Consider the following 23,971-nt stretch of genomic DNA (forward strand, 5'->3'; position numbering starts at 1 on the left):
CTCTGCCCAGCAGCCTGCCTCCATTACATCCTGCCGCCTCCCTTAGATGTCTCTGGGGAGGACTCTGTCAATATATCATCTGTACAAGAATCACCCTAAACAGGCCCAGCTTCGAGGGAATCCAAACTAGGGCAGGACCCAGTGGAATCTGGACTTTGTGCTTCTGAAACTGTTGCTGCCATCCACCTGGGGATGAAGCCAGCCCTGACCAGAGACAGGAGTCCTCACACACTGAGCCAGGTATGTCCTGCATCCGATTTCTAGTCATCAGCAAAGCTGTGTGCATTTGCCTGCTATCTAAGCCAATCTGAGCTCACTGTATTTGTTATAAAGAGCCCAAAACATTCTCAGTGATATAAAACCTGAGAAATGGAATTCTGGTCAACCAAGGGAATGACCACATCCATGCTAACCTCCCCAGATGCTCCTGAAAGACAGAGGGAAAGAAGAAAAAAAGAAAAGGCAGGACAAACAACACTACCGAACCCAAGCCGTTAGCATTCCCAGCACAAAGGAAATGCCCAAACTTCACATTATCTTTAAGTAGAAAAACAATGGTCAGTTCCCAGTGAGCTGCATCTTCCCCTTCTGCTGCCAGCCTGCATGGAAGATGGGGTCATTCTGCGGAAAGAGGGGTAGCCCCAAGCTTGGTCTGAAGTCCTGTCAGAAAGAGAGAAAGTCCACCCTAACTGTGAAAACACTGACTGTGAGTCTGGGAGACTAGGAGCACTTGGACAAGGACGGGACTTCTGTGCATTCATTTGCGGTACCATTCTTTGAAAGGCTTCATGACAGAGGAGACGGAAGGTGAAAGAAAAGGTGGGCTTTGGAGATTGAAGGGTGAAAGGAAACGAAGCAAAAGTTAAAAATTGAAGTCCTGCAAGATAAGAAAAAACAAACAACTTGGGAAGACAACCCCTCTCCCCAACACACGGACACACACACACACACACACACACACACACAGAGCTATCCACTTAGAAAGAGGGGGAAAAAATGGTTTCTCTCCTAACAGAAGAGGGCGCTCTGGAATTAGGAATCTTGTAAATCAGCCCACATCCAAGGACTGAATGGGAGAAAGTAGACAACCCTTGCAGGAAACTACTGAGAGAGAGAGAGAGAGAGAGAGAGAGAATGAATATCCACCTACCTGAACAAAATTCTCATCCAACCCTCAAATAAAAAAACAAAGACAAAGCAGAAGAAAACTAGCACAGCACTTCAAACCAAACTAGATATCTTCAAACAAGTGTTTGGGCATATGAAAAACACCTTGAATCGGAATTTCACAACCAAAACACAGAAGTGAGCAAATAACAGGAGGAAACGAAAGCTATTTCACTGAACTCAGAGAAAAAATTGAAGAAACAAAATTATCTCTGGAATGGAGGCAAAATTAAGAGGTGCATAAGGAAGAACAGAGTCAAATAAAAAATGTAAAAAAGTACATTGAAGAAAGACCTGAATATAACCAAGAAAATGAAAATGAGGGGGAAAAAACAGAAAAAAGTGGCAGAAATGGTTAAATTAGAAATAGGTAAAGAAGAAGCAAGAGGGCGCCTGGGTGGCTGAGTGGGTTAACCTGCTGCCTTCGGCTCAGGTCATGATCTCAGGGTCCTGGGATCGAGTCCCGCATTGGGCTCTCTGCTCAGCAGGGAGCCTGCTTCCCTCTCTCTCTGCCTGCCTCTCCATCTACTTGTGATTTCTCTGTCAAATAAATAAATAAAATCTTAAAAAAAAAAAAGAAGAAGAAGAAGCAAGATATGGGGAGCCTAGGTGGCTCAGTTGGTTAAGCCACTGCTTTCAACTCAGGTCATAATCCCAGAGTCCCAGGATCAAGTCCCACATCAGGCTCCCAGCTTTGTGGGGAGTCTGCTTCTCCCTCTGACCTTCTCCCCTCTCATGTTCTCTCTCTCTCTCTCTCTTAAATAAAAGTTAAAGAAAAAAAAAGAAGAAACAAGATAGATGATAGATGAGATAGAGAAATATAAGGGAATCTGATAAAGAAAAACAGGGAAATGAAACAGAACTAATATTTAAAACTATAATCCAAGAAAAATTCTAGAAATAAAGAATATCTCAATTTATGTTTTTAAAAGGCCCATTTGGTACTTATGAAAACTGACCTAGAATGATCATACTCTAGTATGACATAAAAGTGACTGCAGGGGAGGAACGAACAATCCTCTTTTCTTATACTCTTCTAGGTTCTTGGCTGAGGCTCTGTAACAAAGACGGATTAGCAAGAGAACAGCTTACAAATTTATGTTTCCCTTGACATAGGAGCCATCATATGAAACATACTCTAGTAAAATGTTTAGACTTTAAAGATTAAAAACAAATTTTAAAAAACCCAAGGCCCCCAAGCCAAAAAAAAAATATCAACTGATTTATTTTTATTTTTTATCAAGGGAAAATTAAGGGAAGGGGAGTTAGATTGGCACCAGGCTTCTCAAAATCAACATTCAAAGCAAGGCAACAAAAGAGCACCATTAAATACAAAACAAAACAAAACAAACAAACAAACAAAAAAACCTCAAGAAATAACAGTGTGAAACAAGAATTTTATATTGAATCAAGTTGTCTGTCAAGTTTTAAACATGCAAGAACTCTAGGAACAATATACTCTTGAGCCCTTGGTGAGGAATCTACTAGAAGAAGAGCTTCACTCAACCAAGAGATTGATGGGGTTCAGGACACACTTCCCCAAAATGGCACCTTCGCATACTGAATGTTTAAACTGAAGTAATCTGAGACACGGCTTCCCTGAAGCAGGTCATAAGATCCTCAGGAGAGACATGTCCTCCTTATACGGAGAGGAAAGGGCATCCTTAGCTCCAAGATGAAATGACACCAAGAGGAATCCCAGTGAAGAGGTCTCACTGTTTTCCTCAGTTTACTACCCTTAGCTCATATCCTTCTGTCTTGCCACAGTTCCCACAGCCTTCCATCCTTCATCAAACCTAGCATAGGTTTACTCTGTTCAGATCTTCATTTCCTTACAAAAGTTCCTATGTCAAGAGAAACATAAATTTATAAGCTCTTCTCTTGCTAATCCGTCTTTATTACAGAGCCTCAGCCAAGAACCTAGAAGAGTATAAGAAAAGAGGATTGTTTTTTCCTCCCCTGCAAGATGATAGGAGAAACTTCAGGGAAAAAGTCTGATATACACAGTCGACTTAATTGTAGATTTAAGATTAAAACAAAGATGGGACGCCAGCTGGTTCAGTCGGTGGAGCGCACAATTCTTGATATCAGGATTGTGAGTTCGAGCCCCATGTTGGGCATAGAGCATCCAATCAATCAATCACTAAAATTTATTAAAAAAAATAAAAATAAAACAAAGAGAGGAGAATGGAAGAATATTACATTAAAACAATAAGGAGAAAAAAGCAACTAAAAATGGGAGGGGGCATCTGAGTGGCTCAGGAGGTTGAGCCACTGACTCTGGTTTCGGCTCAGGTCATGATTTGGGTTGGGGGGTGGGCTCCTTGGATTGAGCCCCGCAAAAGGCTCTGTGCTCAGCGGGGAGGCTGCTTCTCTCTCTCTTCCTGTTCTTTGGCCCCTCCCCCTGCTCGTGCTCTCTAAAATAATTAAATAAATCATTTTTTTTTTAAATGGGAGGCGAAAGGGATGAGGAAAGTAGAATAAAGTCAAGATTATTACAAAAGAAATCAAAGGGAGTAGAAGGATAACACTAAAAATGGACAAAGCAGATATTAACAGTTTAAATAAGAAAGCAGGGGACATGGGGGCACTATAAAAGGCATAACTACAAAAGAAACCTCTAACATAGGGTACAAAACTGCCCAAATGCTGAAAGAAATTTTAAAAAGTGAGGGGTGCCTGGCTGGCTCAGTTGGAAGATCATGGGACTCTTAATCTCGGGGTTGTGAGTTCCAGCCCCATGTTGGGATTAGAGATTATTTAAAAATTAAATCTTCTTAAAAAAAGAAAGTAGGGGGACCTGGGTGGCTCAGTGGGTTAAGCCTCTGCCTTCGCCTCAGGTCACGATCTCAGGGTCCTGGGATTGAGCCCCACATCAGGTTCTCTGCTCAGCAGGGAGCCTGCTTCCCCCTCTCTCTCTGCCTGCCTCTTTGCCTGCTTGTGATCTCTCTCTCTGGGGTGCCTAGGTGGCTCAGTCATTAAGCATCTGCCTCCAACTCAGGTCATGGTCTCAGGGTCCTGGGATCAAGCCCTGCATCAGGATCCCTTGCTCGGTGGGGAGCCTGCTTCTCCCTCTTCCTCTGCCTGCTTCTCCCTCTGCTTGTGCTCCCTTCTTTCTCTCTCTCTGCCAAATAAATAAATAAATAAAATATTTTTAAAAAATAAAGAAATTAAAAAGTGAAAGAAAAAAGAAACTACGTCACATAAAGAAGGAAACAGAATTGAGATCAAACACAGCAGCTCTATCCATAAATACGAATGGGTTTAACTCACTTATTACAAGAAAAAGATTTTTAATTTGACTCATAAAGTAAGAACTGACTATATGGTGATAACAAGAGGCCTCTCTAAAACAAACTAACTCAGAAAGGCTAAAAAATGGAGGGATGGGCAAAAATATATCAGGAAAATGGAAACAACAATAGTCAGGTTACAATTCTGGCATCAAACAAAGTAAAATTCTGGTCAAAAAGCCTTTGACCTGATCAAGAACACATCTTAATGCTAAAAGCTGCAATTAATAATGATAATATAACACACTCTTCTCTGTGGACAAAAATTAAGTAAAGATATCTTAGAAGTAAATAACATAAAAAGATAGACTTTTCTGGAATACATGTATATATAAAACTCTTATATCCTAACTATGGGGATATACCTCTTCTCACGTGCAAAACAGAGCATTCAGCAAAAAACTGATTATATATTAGGTCACAGAGAAAACATCAGCAAGTTCTATAGAATAGAAATGTTATAAATAACATTCTCTGATCTCAATGTGATAAAAATAGCAATTATTAACAACAAATTTTAACAAGTCCTTCTCATATGCAAAATTATAAAACCTGACATTAAACTATTCTTTAAAGAAACGAGAAATACAAATCAGATTTTTGGAATAAAAAAAAAGTGAAATACTACATATCAGAATCTGTGGACTATTTTTAAATAGGTTACCAGAAGAAAGTTCATTAACCTTAAACATATTTATCAATAAGAATGTAAATAAGTGGGGGTGCCTGGGTGGCTCAGTTGGTTGGACGACTACCTTCGGCTCAGGTCATGGTCCCGGAGTCCCGGGATGGAGTCCCGCATTGGGCTCCCAGCTCCATGGGGAGTCTGCTTCTCCCTCTGACCTTCTCCTTGCTCGTGCTCTCTCTCACTGTCTCTCTCTCAAATAAATAAATAAAGTCTTTAAAAAAAAAAAGTTAAAAAAAAATTTAAATCATGAGACCACCTATCAAAAGACTAGGCAAATATATTGTAAAACCTAGAAAACATGGATCATTTTTTAATAAAATATATATGACAAAATATATTAAATATAAAAATGATAAAATATAAAAAATATATAATATATTATGTATATAAATATATATAACAAAATATATAAAAATTGACCCCAAATTGGAAATACAAAGCTTAACTGGACCAATTCCTGTAGAAATGAAGTTATAAAGGAACTATCCCCCCTAAAAGCACCATGTCCAAAAGGTTTCAGAAAGGAATAACCAGATAACCTCAATACAATAAAAATTGTTCCAGAGTACTGAAAAAATTAAGGAAAATACCAATATTCTTCTTATGAAGCAAGCATAATTTGCTTCAAACTTGATAATGACAGTACAAAAAAATTCTGTAATTTTATAAACATTATTTATATCGATGCAAAAGTTCTAGGCAGCATACTATAACCAAAAGAACCCAATACCACATTTTAAAAAAATGATACACCATGGCCAGGTGGGATTTATTAAAGGAATCCAAGGTTGTTTCAATACTAGAAAATCAATTAATATAATACACCATGTTAATAGATCTAAGGAGGGGCGCCTGGGTGGTTCAGTGGGTTAATAAGCCTCAGGGTCTTGGGATCGAGCCCCACATCAGGCTCTCTGCTCGGCAGGGAGCCTGCTTCCCCCTCTCTCTCTGCCTGCCTCTCTCCCTGCTTGTGATGTCTCTCTCTGTCAAATAAACAAATAAAATCTTAAAAAATATATTTTTTAAATAAAATAAAAACAGATCTAAGGAGACAAATTATGATTATCTACATAAGTAGTTTAAAAGCCTGTGACAAATAAACACTTGAGAAAACAGAAGTTTCAATGGATATGTTATTAAATAAAGTCCTAAAGCTAGCAAACTTACTAGAGGTACTTCCATTAATATTAGGAACAAGGTGAGGATCCACCATCTCCACTACTGTTCAATATTGTACTGGAGGTATTAGAAATGCAATTAGGCAAGAGAAAGTGATTAGAGGAATAAGAATTGGAAAAGAATAAGCAAAACTATCTCTATTTACAGGGACTGTATACTTAGAAAGCCCTGGAGAATCAATGATAAAACACATTCAAACAATTCAGTAAGGATTGTTTGTAATGGGATATAAAAATTAGCACACACAAATCAGTAACACAGTAATAGAGAAAATCCCATTTATAATAGTAACAAAGAAGACAAAATACTTAATATGCAAAACCTACGTGAGAAAAAGATAAAGCATTCTTAAAGACACAAAAGTAGTCTTGAACAAATGAATGAACATTCTTTGTTCTTGGATAGGACAGTTCAAGATCCTAAAGATATCCTAAAGATATCAGCTGTACCTAAGTTAATTTAAAAATATGCCTGGGTGGCTCAGTGGGTTAAGCCGCTGCCTTCGGCTCAGGTCATGATCTCAGGGTCCTGGGATCGAGTCCCGCATCGGGCTCTCTGCTCAGCGGGGAGCCTGCTTCCTCCTCTCTCTCTGCCTGCCTCTCTGCCTACTTGTGATCTCTCTCTGTGGGTCAAATAAATAAATAAAATCTTTAAAAAATATATATATATAATGCAGGGGCACCTGGGTGGCTCAGTGGGTTAAGCCTCTGCCTTCTGCTCATGTCATAGTCTCAGGGTCCTGGGATCAAGCCCTACATTGGGCTCTCCGCTCAGCAGGGAGCCTGCTTCCTCCTCTCTATCTGCCTGCCTCTCTGCCTACTTGTGATCTCTCTCTGTGTGTCAAATAAATAAATAAAATCTTTAAAAATAAATAAAAATAAAAATATAATGCAGTTCCATTAAAAATACAAAGGGCTCTTGTTTTGTTTTGTTTCGTTTTGTTTTGTTTTGTTTTTTAGGAGAGAGATAATGCAAGCTTTGGGAGGGGCAGAGGGAGAGAGAGAGAATTCCAAGCAGGCCTCACTCTTAATGTGAAGCTTGACTCGGGACTCCATCCCCCCTGAGCCAAAATCAAGAGTCAGATGTCCAATCAACTGAGCCACTCAGGCACCCCCAAAATACAAAGTGTTTTTAAGATAGAACTAGAGGAGTTGACACAATGCTTATGGGAAAATAAGCATGCAAATTCCTATAAAAACTCTAGCAATGAGAAAATCCCAACAACATTTTTTGTGAAAATAGAAAAATCCATCCTAAAAGTCATTGGAATCTCAAGAGACCCAAATAACCAAAACAATCTTGAAAAAGAACAAAGTAGGAGGTCTCACACTTTCTGATTCCAGAACTTAATGTAAAGCTGCAGTAATCAAAACAGTGTGGTACTGGCATAAAGATACATAGACCAAAGGAAGGGAACAAAGAGTCAGAAATAAACTCTCAAATATATATGGGTCAATGATTTTCAACAAGGATGCCAAGACCATTCAATGGGGGAAAGAATGGTCTTTTCAACATACTCTGCTAGGAAAACTGCAGAAGAATAAAACTGGACCCTTAGCTAACCCCATTTACAAAAATTAACTCAAAATGGATCAAAGATCTCATGTAAGAGTTAAAACTATAAAACTCAGAACAGAAGGGGGAAAGCTTCATGACAGTAGATTTGGAAATGATCTCCTAGCTATGACACTGAAGGCACAGGCAACAAAGGAAAAAAATTAGAATTCATCAATGTGAAAAACCTGGTGTCCTAGTAATACAAAGGACACTATCAACAGAATAAAAAGGCAAACCAGGAGATGGGAGAAAGTACCACATAGCTGATGAGGGACTGATATCCAGAATATATAGAGAACTCATAAAACTCAACAACAAAGACCGAACAGCTGGATTCAAATATGGGCAAAGAATTTTAATAGACATTTCTCCAAAGAAGGACCTACTAATGGCCAATAAGCACATGAAAAGATGTCAACATCACTAAGCATTAATGAATACAAACCACAATGAAATACCACGGCATGTCCATTAGGATGACTATTGTAAAGGAAAAAATGAAAAGAAATGTTGGCGAGGACGTGAAGATGTTAGAACCCCGGAGCCCCGCCAGTGGGAATATGCAACAGGGCACCACCTAAGGCAGCTGGATGATGGCATCTCCAAAATTCCAAACAGGGCTTCGCAGATGCCACTGACGCCACCAGAGCTGTCCTGTGCCACCCTACCATGATGTTCTTAGACATTTGCTATCAACATGAGCCTTTGGGCCTTGTATATTTCGAGCCATTTGCAAAGTTCTAAAGAGAGCCAAAAACTTTTGTGCTCTGAGTATAGAGAGAAAGGATTTGGTTATTGAGTTTCCTACTGTCACAGAATTATTCTAGGGTTCATGTGCCAAGGTGATGGCTTCCCATGCCATAATGACACAGGCGGCAGGTCCAGCCAGAGGGAGAAATCTGATGATGGGAATTTCAGCCTGAAGCACATGGGTCCTGGCATCTTGTCCATGGCAAATGCAGGACCCAACACGAATGTTCCTAGTGTTTCATCTGCACAACAAGGCTGAGTGTTTGGAGGGCAAGCATGCGGTCTTTGGCCAGGTGAAAGAGGGCAGAGTACCATGGAAACCATTGGGTGCTTTGGGTCCAGGAATGGCAAGAGCAGTTCACCGTTCACGGTTGCTGACTGTGGACAAACTCTAATAACTGTAATGTGTGTTTTATCTTAACCACCAGACGGTTCCTTCTCCCATCTGTTCATAATGGCCTACAATCTGTGCTTTCACTGTGGTTCTTCGGGTTCCATATTTTCCGTACCCCTCTCCAAGTCTAGATGGATTGCAAAGTTAAGTTTATGATTATGAAATAAAAACTAAACAACAACAACAAATAAAATTACCATATGACCTAGCAACTCTACTTCCAGGTGTATGCCCAAAAGAATAGAAAGCAGGGACACGAAGAGAGATTTGTACACCCACGTTCACAGTAGCCAAAATATGGCCACAGCCCAAGTGTCCATCCCCAGATGAGCAGATAAACAAGATGCGGTATGTGCACACAATGGGCTATTACAAGGAAAAAGAGGAAGGAAATTCCCACTCCTGAATGAACCTAACATGAACAACATGAATGAACCTAAAAGACATTATACTCAGTGAAATAAGCCAGACACTAAAGGAAAAGCCTGTATGATTGCCCTCATACTTAGAGCAGTCAAATTCACAGAGACACAGTAGAATGGTGGTTGCTCTAGGCTAGGGGGAAATGGGAGTGGGGAATTATTGTTTAATGAGTACAGAGTTTCACAAAGTTCTGTGGATAGACAGTAGGGATGGTTGCACAGCCGTGTGAATGCACTTAACTTCCCTAAGCTGTGCACTTAAAGACAGTTAAAATAGTAAATTTTGGATCCATACCACACACCATATATAAAGATGGAACAAGGATATGAAACCATACAATCACGGGAAGAAACCCTCAGTATGGGGAAGGGCCCTCTCAAACTATGACTCAAAACCCAGAGGTAATGGGAGAAATGATTAATAACATTATCTAGATAGGTATTTTTAAAGTCATATTGCAAAAATTACCATAAGCAAAGTCAAACTATGACTGACAAACCAGGAGAAAAAATTTACGACACGAATCACGGATGAAGGACCAATATCCTTAATATATAAAGAACACTTAAAATCAGAGGGAGAAAAAAGCTCAAGAACCTGGTGGGGGGGGGGATGGGCAAAAGACATGAATAGGTGAGTCCCAAAAATATATTAAACTTGCCCTTAATTGTATGAAAAGATGGAAAAAATGTTCAGCCTCACTTATAACAGTTCTGTCTTACTTACCTTGCTCACTTACTTATCTTCCAGACTGGCAAAAGATCACATAGTGTGATAACACACCCTCGGCAAGGCTGTGGGGGAACAAGCATTCACACGCTGCTGGTGGGTGTGCAAACGGCACAACCCCCACGGAGGGAAATTTGGCGATAGCTAACCAAACTATAGATGTGCCTATCTTTTGCCTTAGCAATCCCTCTTCTCAGCTACCCATAAAGCTACCCCTCCATCACTATGGACATAGAAGGCACAAGGTTATTCACTGTAGCACTGTTTATGATTGCAACATCCTGGAAATGACCTAAATGCCTATATGATAGAGAACAGTCGAATAAGCCACAGTAAGCAGGGTACACTCACACACTGGACTGCTGTGCGGCTGTGAAAAAGAAGGAAGGAAATCTCAATGAGCTCGCACAGATTGATTTCCAGGATGTACCAGAAGTGAGAAATGTAACATGCAAAAAGATATCCATAGCGAGCCGCTCTCCGAGTAGGAAGGAAGGCGATCTAAGAATATGTGTGCGTCTGCTCATTCGTGCAGAAAGAAATACAGAATGGACATAGCAGAAGCTAATGATACTTGTGAGCTATGCACACGTGGTGGGAACAGGGTGGAAAGTGGGAGATATAGAGAGGATAGAATGAATGGGGATGGAGAGGGACCAATCTGAGGATATCTTTATGAATACTATATGTCAGCGAGAGAAACAGATATAGAGAAAACATCCATTAAATACATAAAACAAATGGACCACCCTGTATTTCATCAAATGAACATATCCCATTGAAGGCTTGGGAAGAACTAAAGCAAATTAGCTTCGGAATGCCCCCCAGGGTGAAGAGAAAAAGAACACTACATGTGTATCAAGTTCTGCTTAGTAAGGTTTTTCTTCTAAAGAGTATGAATTAGCAGTTTGAAACTACTTTCTGTGCATTCTGGGACTGAACAAATACACTAGGAACAACGAATAGGAGCTGGTTTTCTTCTGCAGAGAGAAGTAACAAATGTGTATAAGTGAGAATGAGAATTAGGGGCAGTTTGAAGGTATCACTATAGAACCCATGGTTTTTAACAGATAAATCAATAGACAGAAATAGACATGGGTGTGTGTGGTGGTTATACATAATAACAATGTAATATAATGTTGTAATATATATATGCCCCAGATTTGTCTGGTCTAAGAACCTCAAAGCAATGATTTTCCAGTAGCAACGGGAGAATATCTAGTACGTAGATCTTGGCTTCTACAAATCATTCCCCACTGAAAAGAACCAGGGCTCCTTGGAGAAATAGCTGATTTCAAGGCTGGGTCTGGAGAAGGACAAGATGAGCCCAGAACTTCTTGCTGTGCCCAAAAGTATAGACATGCTCAAAGACCAATAGGAACATATCAGAAGGACACAGAAATGAGCTTGAAGAGGCTCCCTCTGGCCCAATCTGGGGCAATTTGGGCATCAAAATATAAAATAGTAGCAACAGGGGGTGCCTGGATGGCTCAGTGGGTTGAGGCTTCTGCATCGGGCTCTCTGCTCAGCAGGGAGCCTGCTCCCCACCCCCTGCCTGCCTGTCTGCCTACTTGTGATCTCTGTCTATAAATAAATAAATAAAATCTTTTAAAAAATAATAGTAGCAACAGATTATAACCCTTCAAATAAAATAAGAATCCATGAGTCAGTGTTGATAATGAGAGATCTGGAGATGAACAAGACACCAGTTAGAGCCCAAAAGTCCGCAGCGCGGTGGGAGAGATGGCCCACAGATGAGCTCCGGGAGGAAGTGATGTTCAGGGATGGGGGTAGGGGTGGGGAAGGGTCTGGTGGGGACTCACGAGGGCCCTTTGCGCATCCGGGGTGTGCTCATGGCCCACTGCTTGATCTTGCTCAGGCTCTGCTCACTGATGAGCTGGTGGCCCTCGGAGGGCATGCAGTCCACGTACAGATTGTACAGCAGCAGAGCCTCTGTGTTCTTGCGCAGGGCATTGGCCTGGACCACGCGCTGTGTGAACACGTGTGGGTCCTCGGCGCAGAAGAGCAGCTGGATCCGGGGCACCCAGTACTGGCATGTGAGGAGGGGGGGCCTTCCTGGGGCCAGGGGAGGAGAAGGGGACACAGAACACAATCAGACTCTCTGGGTTGCAACACTAGGCTCCAGCCTGGCTCTGTGATTGAGGCGTGGTGGCCCTGAGCAAGTGGTCTCCCCTTTCTGACACACTGTCACATTTGTAGAATGGGCACACTCCGTGGGCCAGCCTGCCTCACAGTTTGCTATGGTTGGATGTGAAAGTGCTCTGTCATCTGCAAAGAGCTGTGCACAGACGAAGAGTCCCCTGGGGTGGCTGCCCATGTCCCCATCCATCACGGCCACACGGTGCGGGAGCAGCGGGGAGGGGGGGCAAACATCACTGATCGATGGCCTCAGACGCCTTCTTGGCAGTGTGTTGGGAGTGGTCCTGTCAGCGGCTCAGAGTGGGCCCATCAGATAATGGCAATCTGCCCTTCCTGGGGTCTCTGAGTGATGTGTCCTGGGGTTTTCACAGGTCAGGGGACAGAGAGCCGCAGGACACACAGAGCAAGGGAGAATTCAGGCCTGATGGGGCTCTGTTGGGGGGTGGGGGTTGGCCTCAGTCACAGGCCTATGTGGGGGGTCTGCAAGGGGCGGGCAGAGAGCTCCCACCTTCAGCGGTGACCCCTCCGTTCAGGATGGGCTTCCCGTTCTCATCTCGCACCAAGCCGTTCTGGTCTGTCTTGTGCACCAGGTACAGTTTCTTCTCCTTGTCATAATCCAGGACGCCGACACTGCACCATTCATACTTGAGCTTCGGGCTCTTGGGGTCCTCTGAAACAGGAGGCGAATCTGCCAGTGCTCTCTGCCGCAGGGTCGGCAGGGGCCTCTCAGTGTGTGCAGCAGGTGCTGGGAATGAGTCTCAGTGGCTACTAGTCTGGCCTCCCTCCCTGTAGGATGGACCGCCTCTAGCTCCAGCAAAGCAAGGCCCCTGCTTCCTCCCAGCTGAGCTGGCCTCTGGGGGACCCCTGGTGAGGAGGAGCCAGAAGGACCAGGCTTCTCTGTCCTTGTGCTCTGTATGACCTCTTCATGGCCGACAGAGACAGGCCAGCAGGGCTGGGGCAGGAGGCAGGAGAGCCCCAGGCACAGAGAGACCTGTTGAGGATGTAGTTGTAAAACTCCTCGAGTCTGAACTGGACCCCTTCAAGGTGACCAAAGCCAGAGTGAACCCCTTTCAGTGGGCTGCACATGGCAGTTGAGCCCCTGGGCCCCTCATATCAGGATAGGTCAGGGCAAAGTAGATGATGACCGCCCAGCAGTGGCCCCAAGTGGGCCTCACGGTCTGTTGGTCAGGATGGGCTTCCTGCCCACTTCCTCGGCTGAAAGCCTTTGCCCTATTCTTCAGCTCATCTCCTGCCACTACCAGCCCTACACATTTCTCTCCAGCCATACTGCATGTCAGGCTGTTCCTGTGACTTTGGAGCTTACTCCTGCCTCGGGGCCCTTGCACTGGCTATCATCTCTGCCTGGAATAGTCTTGGCTCAGGTCACCTTATTGCTGGATTGTTCCTTGCTCAAATGGCTTCTTCTTGGAGAAAGCATCTCTGCCTACAAGAGCACCTTTGGCCCGGGAACTCTCTGACTTGATACCCTGTTTGTGTCCCTCACAGAGTCTAAAGCCACACCGTGTATGCATCCTATCCTGGTGCTGGTTGGCCTCCTCACATTAGGGGCAGCTCCCCAAGGGCAGGTGTGACCTTTTCTGCGTTAGTCACAGTTGTGTCTCTGTACTTAGAATGGACACTGGAATATAGTAGGTGCTCCGTATACTTTTGTGGAAGGAAGACGCACATGGCACGGTGCCTAGCAGAAGTGCCTTAAAATGTGGGTCCTACACACTGGGTTGAGGAAAAACGGCTGGAATTCTGGTTGAAGCTGGAAAGATGGGTAAAGGAGCTTGCTGTAGTAAACTCGCTGGCTTTGCTTGTTTTGCTTTTCCCATCGCTCCCCTTCCTATAAACTTCTTTTTTGAAAAGGCTGACCTGTCTTGGCTCAGCTTAGAGAAAAAGATGTCACAAGAAACCCCGGGCAGAACACAAGAGGTCTCTAGCAGAATCGCTTCCTGCCAGCCCCTCCTCCCACCGGCGGGGCTGCCTTTGGCTGAGCTCGGGCGAAGGGGTGTGGCCTGTGTGTAGGAGGGGCGGGCAGAAACACTTCGTGGAGGCTGGTACTCAGTGCATGTAAGGTTAATGCAGCCCCACACCTTCTGGTTTTATCACCAGGAATTGGAGATCTGGGAACAATTGAGTTAAATTATTTTTGTAATTAAGTCCAAAGTAAAGGGAACATTCTGGGTTTCTTGTCTAGTTCAGAGAAATTGATTCCAGCATTAACATGTTTTTAAATCGAAACATAAATTTACAGCTTGCTCAATGGACTTGCTGGTGGGGGGACCCCTGGAGGCTGAGCAGTCTTAAAACCAGCCAGCATGGCTCTCAGTCCTGGAGGCAGCCCACCAGAGCCCTGCTCCCCACCCCAAAGCAGTGTGTCTGCCCACGGGTGCAGGAAGCAGAGATGGCCCTCAGCCCTGCAGAGGGAGACAGCTACCGCCAACATCCCGCCTCCTAACCTGGATCTTCCTGGGATGCCCACAAGGAGACCAGCCACACAGGCCAGGTGGCAGCCAAGGACCACCCCCACCCCCCACCCCCACCCCGCCGCTTGTTCCCTCCAGCAGCAAACACAGCCGCAGACGCAGACAAGGCAGAGATCTGCATGGGCACATGTGCGGGGGTGTGGTCGTGGCAGAAGTATGAGTGTGTGCTGTGAAAACGGGTATGTGAGCGTGGGGGGCTGGCGTGTGAGGACGACGCTGGGTGCTTGTGATTGAGTGTTTGCAAGCAGACGGGTGAGCATGAGGGAGTGTGCTGTCCACCCCGTGGTGAGAGCGGAGAGGCCACGGGGACAGCTGGAGCTATGGTGATTTCTGGGTGGCAGGATGGAAAGGCTTCACGTGTGCCCCTTATGCACATTTGAACGTTTCCAACAAGCCTGCATATTTTTTTATCACCAGTAAATCAAAGATTTAAAAAAAAAAAATACTAGACACCATCCAGCTGTCCCTTCCCCAGCCCTCCCATGATGTCATCCTTGGTCCTTCTATTTCATGCCTCTGTATGGCCTGCCCCTTAGTCTGTATCCCAGCTGGGAGGCCTCAAAGTGGGTGGGCTCTCACCTCCCATGGCCCCCAGCCCCCAGGGCGGCCCAGGAGTCCATGGCCGTACTGCTGCCCGTCAGGGATGGTGCAGACTGGGATCCTTCCCTCCCAGCCCCACCGGCCCTGCTCACCGTGCCCCAGGATGTCATCAGTGGGCAGGAGGGCTTTTCCAGGGACGGGTTTCCTGACCTGAGACCCCGGCTCCAAGCCCATGTTGATCCACTCGCTGGGAGTGCGGCAATCAAATTCTTCATTGTCAAACACCTGGAAGAAACGGGCAGAGGGTGGGGACAGAGAGCTCACCCCTAGCGGGGCCAAATGGACAGGATGTACCAGAGGATGGGGGAGGGTGAATGCTGGGCTCCTCTGGGCCTCCACCCCTGACCATCAGCCCTCTGTGGAAACTAGGCTCACCTTCAGCGGGAGATAGACGGGGAAGAGCGGGTCATGGCCCTGCTCGATGGTCTGGGGGTTTTGGGGATCTGGATGCCTGGGCATGAGCATGTTGGAGTCGATGCCCTCATCAGCCAGTAACTGGTTGATGTCCAGACTCAGGTACAGCCGCTTCCTCCTGGCCGAGGGGGACGAGGGGATCTCATGTGAGGCGGCTTCACAGGTGCCAGCAAGGACCCACAGGGTGGGAGGGGAGGATAGGTGTGTGGCCCAGGGACACCTGCAGGCCCCCCACCCCCACTGGAACTCATCAGGAAGTGGTGTTGGGAGTGGGGCTGGTGTCCTGGGCCCCAGTTGCCCTCTGTCCTGCCTGGCAATTCCACTGTTTTGACTCAAAGGCCACCCTCCCCATTTCCACAGCAAGGAAGTCAGTGTGTTCCTATTAAGAAACCAAAGGGCTAGAAGGTTTGCACAGAGATCTGTTTTCATAACCTCTGCTATGAGGATGGTTACCTAGTTGCCTGTTGTCCCTTGCCCCCTTGAGTTGGGTGGATGCCCCCTCCCAGAGGACCAGCCTGCCCAGTGCCAACTCAGCCATACCTCTCGATCTCAATCTTGCGGGGACACTGGCCTGGCAGCACCAGGAAAGGCACCTGCACCTTGGGCTCATAGGCCTGCGGCGGGAAGTCAGTCTGAGTGAGCATCTGGGTTGTGGACCCAATATGCTGCTGCTCCAGGTAATCGTCAAAGTCCTCAGGAATCTCAAAGGTTCTGACTGCAGGCAGAGGCACAGACAGGAATGGCAGGGGTTCGGGCCAGGGCCCAATACTCCCCAAGGCGAAGTACTAGGGACCAGGCATGCATGGTTTGGGGCCAGGGAAGCTCAGAGCTTGTCTGTGGCTGGCAGTGGTGAGGAGAAGGGAGATTTGGCACCAAGTGCCTAAGAAGAGTGCAAACCTGGAGGACAAGGGCCTCTGGAAGGCCTCCTGCTCTCCGTGTCCAGAGCCAGCATGCTCGGTCATCTCTTCCCCACACCCCTCATCCCCACACTGGTGGCCTTTGTGCAAGCTGGATGCTGAATCCAATGACCAATGGGGATTATAACTGGACAGGAAGGCAAAGTGGTAGCTCCCTGACGCCCCTACTCCAGAGGCCCCAGGCATAGCAATGGTCAATGCTATTCAACCCCCAGGAGCATTTCCAAAGTCAAGGCATTCTGGATACGGTATGAGCGGGTAGCGCCATCACCCTGGCCCTGTGGGACATTCAGGGCACAAAATAACCACCCATACTTAGACAACCAGGGCGGCTGGTGGGGAGAGACCCATCGGTAGGGTGACCATTCCAGTCTGCCTGGAACTTAGGGATTCCCGGGACTTGGGATGTTAAGAGTAAAGGAAAGTCCCTAGAAGTGGGGAAAGGGGGTATGGGAATATGCTCTGGGAGATAAGTCACCTTTCCCAGGAGCTGGGGAGGCTCACAGAAGCTCAGTGATGGCCCCATCCAATCTCCTGGGAGGCCCTGGTGACCCCTGCCTTGGGCCTCACCACCTCTCCAGAGACCAGAGGTAGTCACACTTCAGGACAGTCCACCTTGGGAATTAGCCGCTGGGGCTCCATAGAAGACTCGAGAGGCTCAGCAGAGGCCACCAGTCCTCAGCTGAAGTCTGCTCTCCTCCCAAAGTTGTCAGGTGCTCAAGGAACCTCACAGTACCAAAAAGGCATGGCTAATCGTGTTTTTGAGCCTTTGGGTCCACGACACCATTCCCTTCCCAGGATCATGGGCTTCTGGGCCCTGCCCTGAATCCCAGGGGCCAAGGAGGAGGCAGGGTGAAGACAACCAAACCTGGCCTTCAGCTGTGCCTGTGAGTCCCAGGCAGGCTTCTCAAGTCCTCCTGTTGGCCTTCTAGCCACAGAGTGGATTTCTATGGCCTGGAAGCCACCATCCTGTGGCCTTCTGGGGGACTGCTTTTCCTTAGGCGGGTGGGGGTGCAGAGCTGCCGAGCCACCCCACTCCACCCTCCCGTGGATGGTGGGAGCCACACACAGCCTTTAGATCTGTGCTCTGTAAGCATTTCTGAGCCCCAGTTGTCTGGGAGACTGTAGAGCACAATAGCCCGGATCCTCAGCTCACTGCACAAATGCATGTACACGTGCTGTTTCCTGGGCCACTTCTGGGGCTTCCCAGATCCCACAAGGCTCAGGGGCACCGAGAGGACTAATCTGGGAGATGCCAGCAAAAGAGTCAAGCCTCTCCCAGAGCTGGGCCCTCTGGGTCTGATTGAAGGGGGTATCCCATCTGCCAGCCAGGTGGGAGGGTCCCCAGCCAGTTCCTCTCTGCCACTCAGGGCCCCAACCAGCTTGCTGCCTCTCCTGTGGAGATGGCCCCACAACCCACAGTCCTGTCCCAGACCTTACAAGACTCAGTGCATAGCCTGGGAGGAAGGAGAGTCACCCTTTGCCCCTTCAGCAGAGATCTCCTGTGCTAGGTCCTGCTCTAGGTGCTGGGGTCCCTGCGAGGACCACTCAGACACGGCCCTGGCCTCCTCCAAGCTCATGTTCCAGGGGAGGGAGAAAACAGAATTTACACAAGTAAACACCCTAGTGTCTCCAGCCAGGCAGAGAACGGATGCTCTGGCCCTGAGTGGCCCAGCCACCGTGGAGCCCTCATCACAGCTCTGTTAAGAGGAACAGAAAGCTGTGCTTCACTGAGCACTAACCATTAGCTTGGTCCTCACAAAGCACCTTATGTCTTGTTACCCCCATTTTACAGCTGAGGAAACTGAGATCCCAAGCCAAGCAGAAATAATCTCTCTAAGACCAGAGGTCCTGCTTCTAAATGCACCCACCCATCCACCCTGCCCCTCTGGGCACTGACCGTTTGGAGTAAACTGGTCAAGGTCGGCCTGTCGCAGGAGGTCTTGGCTCACGCAGGGACCACGGCACACTTCCTAAAACCAAATCCCAGATCTCTGAGGGGGTGTAAACATCCTGGGGAGAGGCAGGACCTGGGAGGGACCACAAGGCCAAATGTCTCCCCCAAACCCACTGGGAAACCCCCAGGGTCGCGGGGATGGGGCAGAACCAGTGAGTTTCCACAATTCCCCTTTCAGAGGCCACAGTGGACAATAAGCTGCAGCCACCTAGGACACCCCTGACCCCACCTGCTTCTGGTCCTGCACAGCTCCAGCTCCCTCCTTCCTCTGAGATCACCCCTGCTGTGTCCAGGGGCTGAGCCACAAGATGGAGGGACCACAATGCCAGCAGGTGTCTCTGTGCATGTCTCCTCCACCAAGGTTAAGTCTGGCACCCCCAGCATAGTGAGGGTTGGTGGTTTCTTGCCCTATCTCTCTTGACCTGTCCTGGCTAGAACTTTCCTAAGGCTGTCCAGGACTCTGGGGCTCTTTGAACCTTCCCCTAGTTATCCCCTCTCCAATGTCCCCCTCCCCCAAAGCCTTAATCTGTCCCCTCACCTTCTTTTCTCCTCCTCTACACAGGCCATGGCCTGTCAGGGTCCTCAAGCCCCCTGCCAGCCACCCAGTAAACACATGGTATGCCACCTTGTCCAAGGAACCCCTCCCCAACCAGAGCTGGGGGAGGACTCCCCCACCAAAGCCATTGCCCCGTGACAGTACGGACATAGATGTCTCATCTTCACTGTCACCAGTGCTCAGCCCAGGGCCTGTCGCACAGGAGATACTTGGTAATGAACTGTTGAATGAGAGGACAAGTAGATGGAGGAACAGACGGATGGATGGTCAGGTGGATGGGCGGATGGAAGGACAATTTACTAGACAGACAGATGGCTAGATGGCCAGACAGACAAGTGAAGAAATGGACTGATGGAGAGAAGGAACAAAGGGAGGGAGGGACGGAGGAAGGAAAGAAAGGAGGGAGGGAGGGTGGGTGACTGGAACCCACAGGAGAGCTTTGACGGGGTAGGGGACAGCTCCACACTCACCCCAATTTGATCTAAGCTTCCAGGGCTGAGGATGTCCGAGTAGAATCCACGCTGCTTCATCAGGGGGTACTTCTTGTCAGTGCCTGTCAGGGGCAACTTCCGGGGCTGCCCCAAGTCTGACAGCGTGGGTGGGGACAGGGACGAAGGCAGGGGATCGGGGTCAGCACTTGGAAGAGGCTTCTCTGACCCAAAATCTGGTCCCAGAAGAATCCTCCCCAGGTTATACTCTAGGTCTGCATGGGTCCTCTTCAGACCACACTCTTGGTCCACGGGAGTCCCATCGCACTCTGGACCCTGAGGGGTCCTTCCTGGGCTCTGGCCTTCTCTGTTAGGCTGCTCCATGCTGCTTCTCGGGGCGCTCCTAGGAGAAGATACTGGCATTACTGGGATCTTGCCAGCTTCTGCTCAGCCCCCAGGGGCACCAGGACACAGGGATGCCTTGTCTGCATCTTGCAACAAGCCACAGCCCTCCACGCAGGGCTTGGGGACAGAGACAGGGGTCTCCTAATCTGGACAGACACACAGTGCCAGGCGGGTCCCCCTGGGAGACAGCAGGGCCTTCCCTGGGTGCTGCATGTGAGAAATGTCTTAACAAACGCCTACGCTGACCCAAGCAACGCCCTCTCCCCACTCCCCCCTCCCCAAACCCGCACACTGGCACAAAGCAAACTTGTGGTACAGGCTGCCTTGTTGGCTGAGCGTGTAATGCTCTGTCATCTCCATTTTAGCCACCAGGTGTGCCTGGCCGGCCTAGGCTTCCTGTTGGATCACTGCAGGGGAATCCTGCCTGGAGGGGTCTGAAAGGCAGGTTGGGCAGCCAGGACTGTCTGGATCAAAGCTACCCAGCAGTGCTAAAGCTGAGGGCAGCTGCTGAATCCATTTCTAAGAAGAGGGAAGGGGGGGAGTTGGCAAGGCCACAGTAGGGCCCATAAAAGGCAGATGGGACTCTGGCAGGAAGCCCCAAACTCTGAGCCCAAAGGCAGCCCAGCTTCTAGCCAGTCAGGCGTGGCCTACCAGAACTCAGCTCCCTGAATCCACTCCCTGGTGGCCAGCCACCTCCCAGGGCCAGCGCCAAAAACATTGTTGAGGCTGGCCTATCCTGCTGACAGTCACCAGCCCTTCCTAGAGCACCTTAAAGGACAGAGGATCTGCTGAGGCTCAGCCCCATCGAGGCTGCAAACACACAGAGGTCTGCTCATCTTTGAACGAAATCACTGAACAGAACAGCTCTTGGAGAGGCTGGGGACCCCACGCCACAGGAGGGCTTCCCACTCTCTGGTTTCCCCAGCTTTCAAATGTGTTTCAATATATTTGGCTGCCGAGCTGGTGTGTCATCGGGCTCTGCCAAGATAACAGATGGAGAAATGTCCAGGAAAGCACAATGTTGCTGGAGGCAAAAGGAGTCTGTGATGGGGAGTGTGGGGGGTACCAGCTCTTGCTCCTATGAGCCCTCTCCCTCTGAGCGGATTGGCAGTGGGGACCCCATTCAGGCACATCCCAAGAAGGAAGGCATGAGAGGGAGTTGCAAACCCAGAATCCTGCTTCCCCTCCATCCCTCGGCCCTTTACAAAGATCCAAGGCTCCCTTCCCATTCCACCCCAGCTCTGAGCACCTGTACGCTGCTGGTGTGCATGGGACCTGCTGACAGATAGACAGACAGACACACCTCTATCTCCTGTCAACCCCACAGGTGACGGTGGTGTCTGTGCGGGAATGAGCAGGGCTGGTGAGAGTGTGAGGACACCATTGCCAGCAAGCCTCTGCAGGTCACTCTGGGCACTCTCCCCTGTTTGTGTGGGGAAACTGACCAGTAAGATGGTGGGGGTGACCCCAGCAGGCACAGTGTCTGCAACGAGGAGTGCTATTAGAGGCTTAGATGTGGTTCGTGCAACATCTCATTCAAACCTCTGAGGTGAGAGCTGAGACTACCCTCATTTCCCAGAGCTGGGGAGAATGACGCTCAGAGAGGTTAAGAGACCTGCGCAAGTTCAGACAGCCAGCAAGAGGGGCAGTTGGAATTTAAAACCAAGGTATTCTTTCTCCCCAGTCAGATCACCTGGGAGTCCTAATAGCTTGGCTACCAGAAGCTTTGGGGGTGGATTCACTGTCATTCAACCCCATGTGATCCAACCACCTGCCGGGCACTGGCTGGCTGGACACAAATAAACAAGGGCTTTGGATCCTCACAACAAATATTACTGTCATCTCTAATACATAAACAAGGAAACTAAGGTCCAGAGAGGACAAGGACCTTGCAAAGGACACACAGCCAGGAAATGGCAGAACTAGAATGGAAATGGAGGTCTTCACTTCTGGCTGACCCAAAGGTCCATGTTCCTAAGCGCCACAACCGTGGTTCTCAAACTGTGCACAGAGGAGCCCTGAGGTTCTGCAAAGTGAGTGCTTATGGGGAGGGGAGCCTAAGCAGAAGGGCTTCAGAGCCATCCACCCCCTGATTCAATGAAGACCCTGCATCTGTTTCACACACCAGGTTCTAGGTAAGGTGTCATATAAAAAGGGGATGTGTGGCTTAAAGGATTTTTGAAGTCTCTTTCCTTGGTGGTGTTAGCTGGCAAACAATATTGTGGACAGTAATAACCACAAAGGCTTGGGGTTCTCCCCACCTTTTCAGAGTACTCACCTAAGGTGAGCCCCTCTGTGCTCCCCCAGCTGTCATAGGCTCCTCCCTCCAGTGAAATCTCCCTGTATTCTATGTGCACACCTGTCTGCCCTGCCAGGTGATCATGAGAGCTGCAAATGCAGGAATTTTCAAGGAACGTTGATCTCTGAAACCTCACGACCTACCGCGGGACTGGACAGGGGCCTGGCTCACCGTAGGTGCCAAAAAAGTGCTGGCTAAATGATTCCATGAATAAATGAAGTGAGTCAAGCAAGAAAATCAGTTAATGTCTATAACCACTCCGAGACAGGTGCCGCAGTACTCTGCGGATTTGCAGGTGGTGATAGGGAGGACTAAGAACGGACACAGGTGACGTTAGGTAAGGGACTGAGGGGTTGGTGGAGGTGGGCTCCTTCCCTGCAGGTGCCTTCCGCAGGGCGGGAAGCGGGACGGGGGAGAGGCCACAGCCTCGCCATGCGGGAGGAGGGGCAAAACACCGGCCTAGTAAGTACAGGACTTTTCTGCAGGGTTGTTTAAAAGCGCGCCTCACTCCTTTCCCAAGGGCCAGGGCTGGGGAAACCGGGTGCGCAGACTCGTATGTAGGAACGTGGATCTTGGGCCGGGAGGGCGTCCTCCTCCCGGTTCCCTCGCCCTCTGCGCCTAGTCGAGGTGCCCCTGCCCCTTCTCGCCCTGCCGACCCTCGGCGCCACCGACTTACCGGCTCCAACGAGCGGAGTGGGGTCAGGCGGCCCGTCTCTAGGGAGGGACGCGGGGCCTGTTGCTAGGGGGCGGGGCCATCATCGCGGCGGGCGGTACTTCCGCCAGCGAACGCTCCGGGGGTCTGCTCGGGCCCCGCTCCCGACGCTCCTCCCGCCCCGCGCTCGCCGCTTCCCTCACCCGGAGGGTGGGTTGGGGACAGGGACCGCCCCCTTGGCGGTCAAACCCGGGCTCCGTTACCCATCTCCCCTCCCGGACTCTCCTAGAGTAAGAGACAAAACAGCTCGTACGCAATGTGAGGACTTTGATTGCATCCTAGTAAAAATAAAATAAAAATTAAAGTTATATAAATAATTGGGGGGTAATAATTGAGGAAGTTTGTATCTAAGCCACAGCTGTGAGCCAGATGGTTAGGTCGCTGCGGAAAGGGTCGCTTCTGTTCTGTGGCGGCTCAGCTTACACACACACACACACACACACACACACCACTGACTACAACTCCTCAGCTCCTCAGGGTGGGCAGTGGGTGTTCCTGCACCCCCCTTCCCCATCTCTGGCCTCAGGTGCCCATCTGCTCCAAAGACCTGGCATGGGTTCAGGCTTTGATCCTCCTGTCTGTCCTAAATATTGGATTTCCGCTAGTTTTCTTCGATGTGAAAAAATGGTATTGTGGTTGTATAGGAGACTGTCCTTGTCTTAACCAATGTGGGCCGAAGAATTTCAGGACAAATGTCAGGACGTCCGCTGCTGTGACTTCCTTTCAAATGGTTCAGCTAAATTTATATAAAGATAAGTATAGAGAGGAGATGAAACAAAAGCGGTCCAATACTAACAATTGAGAAATGTGAAAGTTTACAGATGTCCGGTGTATTAGTCTTAACGGTTATT

At 48.2% G+C, this 23,971-nt stretch overlaps 1 protein-coding gene across 1 annotated transcript in view; it reads right to left on the bottom strand.

The window, feature by feature from the left end:
• The window catches only part of DNAH1 (dynein axonemal heavy chain 1), a 74,661-nt gene extending 51,554 nt beyond the window's left edge, over positions 1-23,107 (bottom strand). The window contains exons 1-8 of the mRNA XM_044253440.1: positions 23,085-23,107; positions 19,747-20,107; positions 18,664-18,736; positions 16,387-16,561; positions 15,808-15,964; positions 15,525-15,657; positions 12,849-13,010; positions 12,004-12,256 (exon numbers count right to left, since the gene is read on the bottom strand). Coding sequence (XP_044109375.1) covers positions 12,004-12,256; positions 12,849-13,010; positions 15,525-15,657; positions 15,808-15,964; positions 16,387-16,561; positions 18,664-18,736; positions 19,747-20,088 — 1,295 coding nt within the window. The 5' untranslated portion in view covers positions 20,089-20,107; positions 23,085-23,107. The remainder of the gene's footprint in view (positions 1-12,003; positions 12,257-12,848; positions 13,011-15,524; positions 15,658-15,807; positions 15,965-16,386; positions 16,562-18,663; positions 18,737-19,746; positions 20,108-23,084) is intronic.
• Between the last annotated feature and the right edge of the window lie 864 nt (positions 23,108-23,971).

This window comes from Neovison vison, chromosome 6 (genome assembly GCF_020171115.1).
Source record: "Neovison vison isolate M4711 chromosome 6, ASM_NN_V1, whole genome shotgun sequence".
Lineage (NCBI taxonomy): Eukaryota > Metazoa > Chordata > Mammalia > Carnivora > Mustelidae > Neogale > Neogale vison.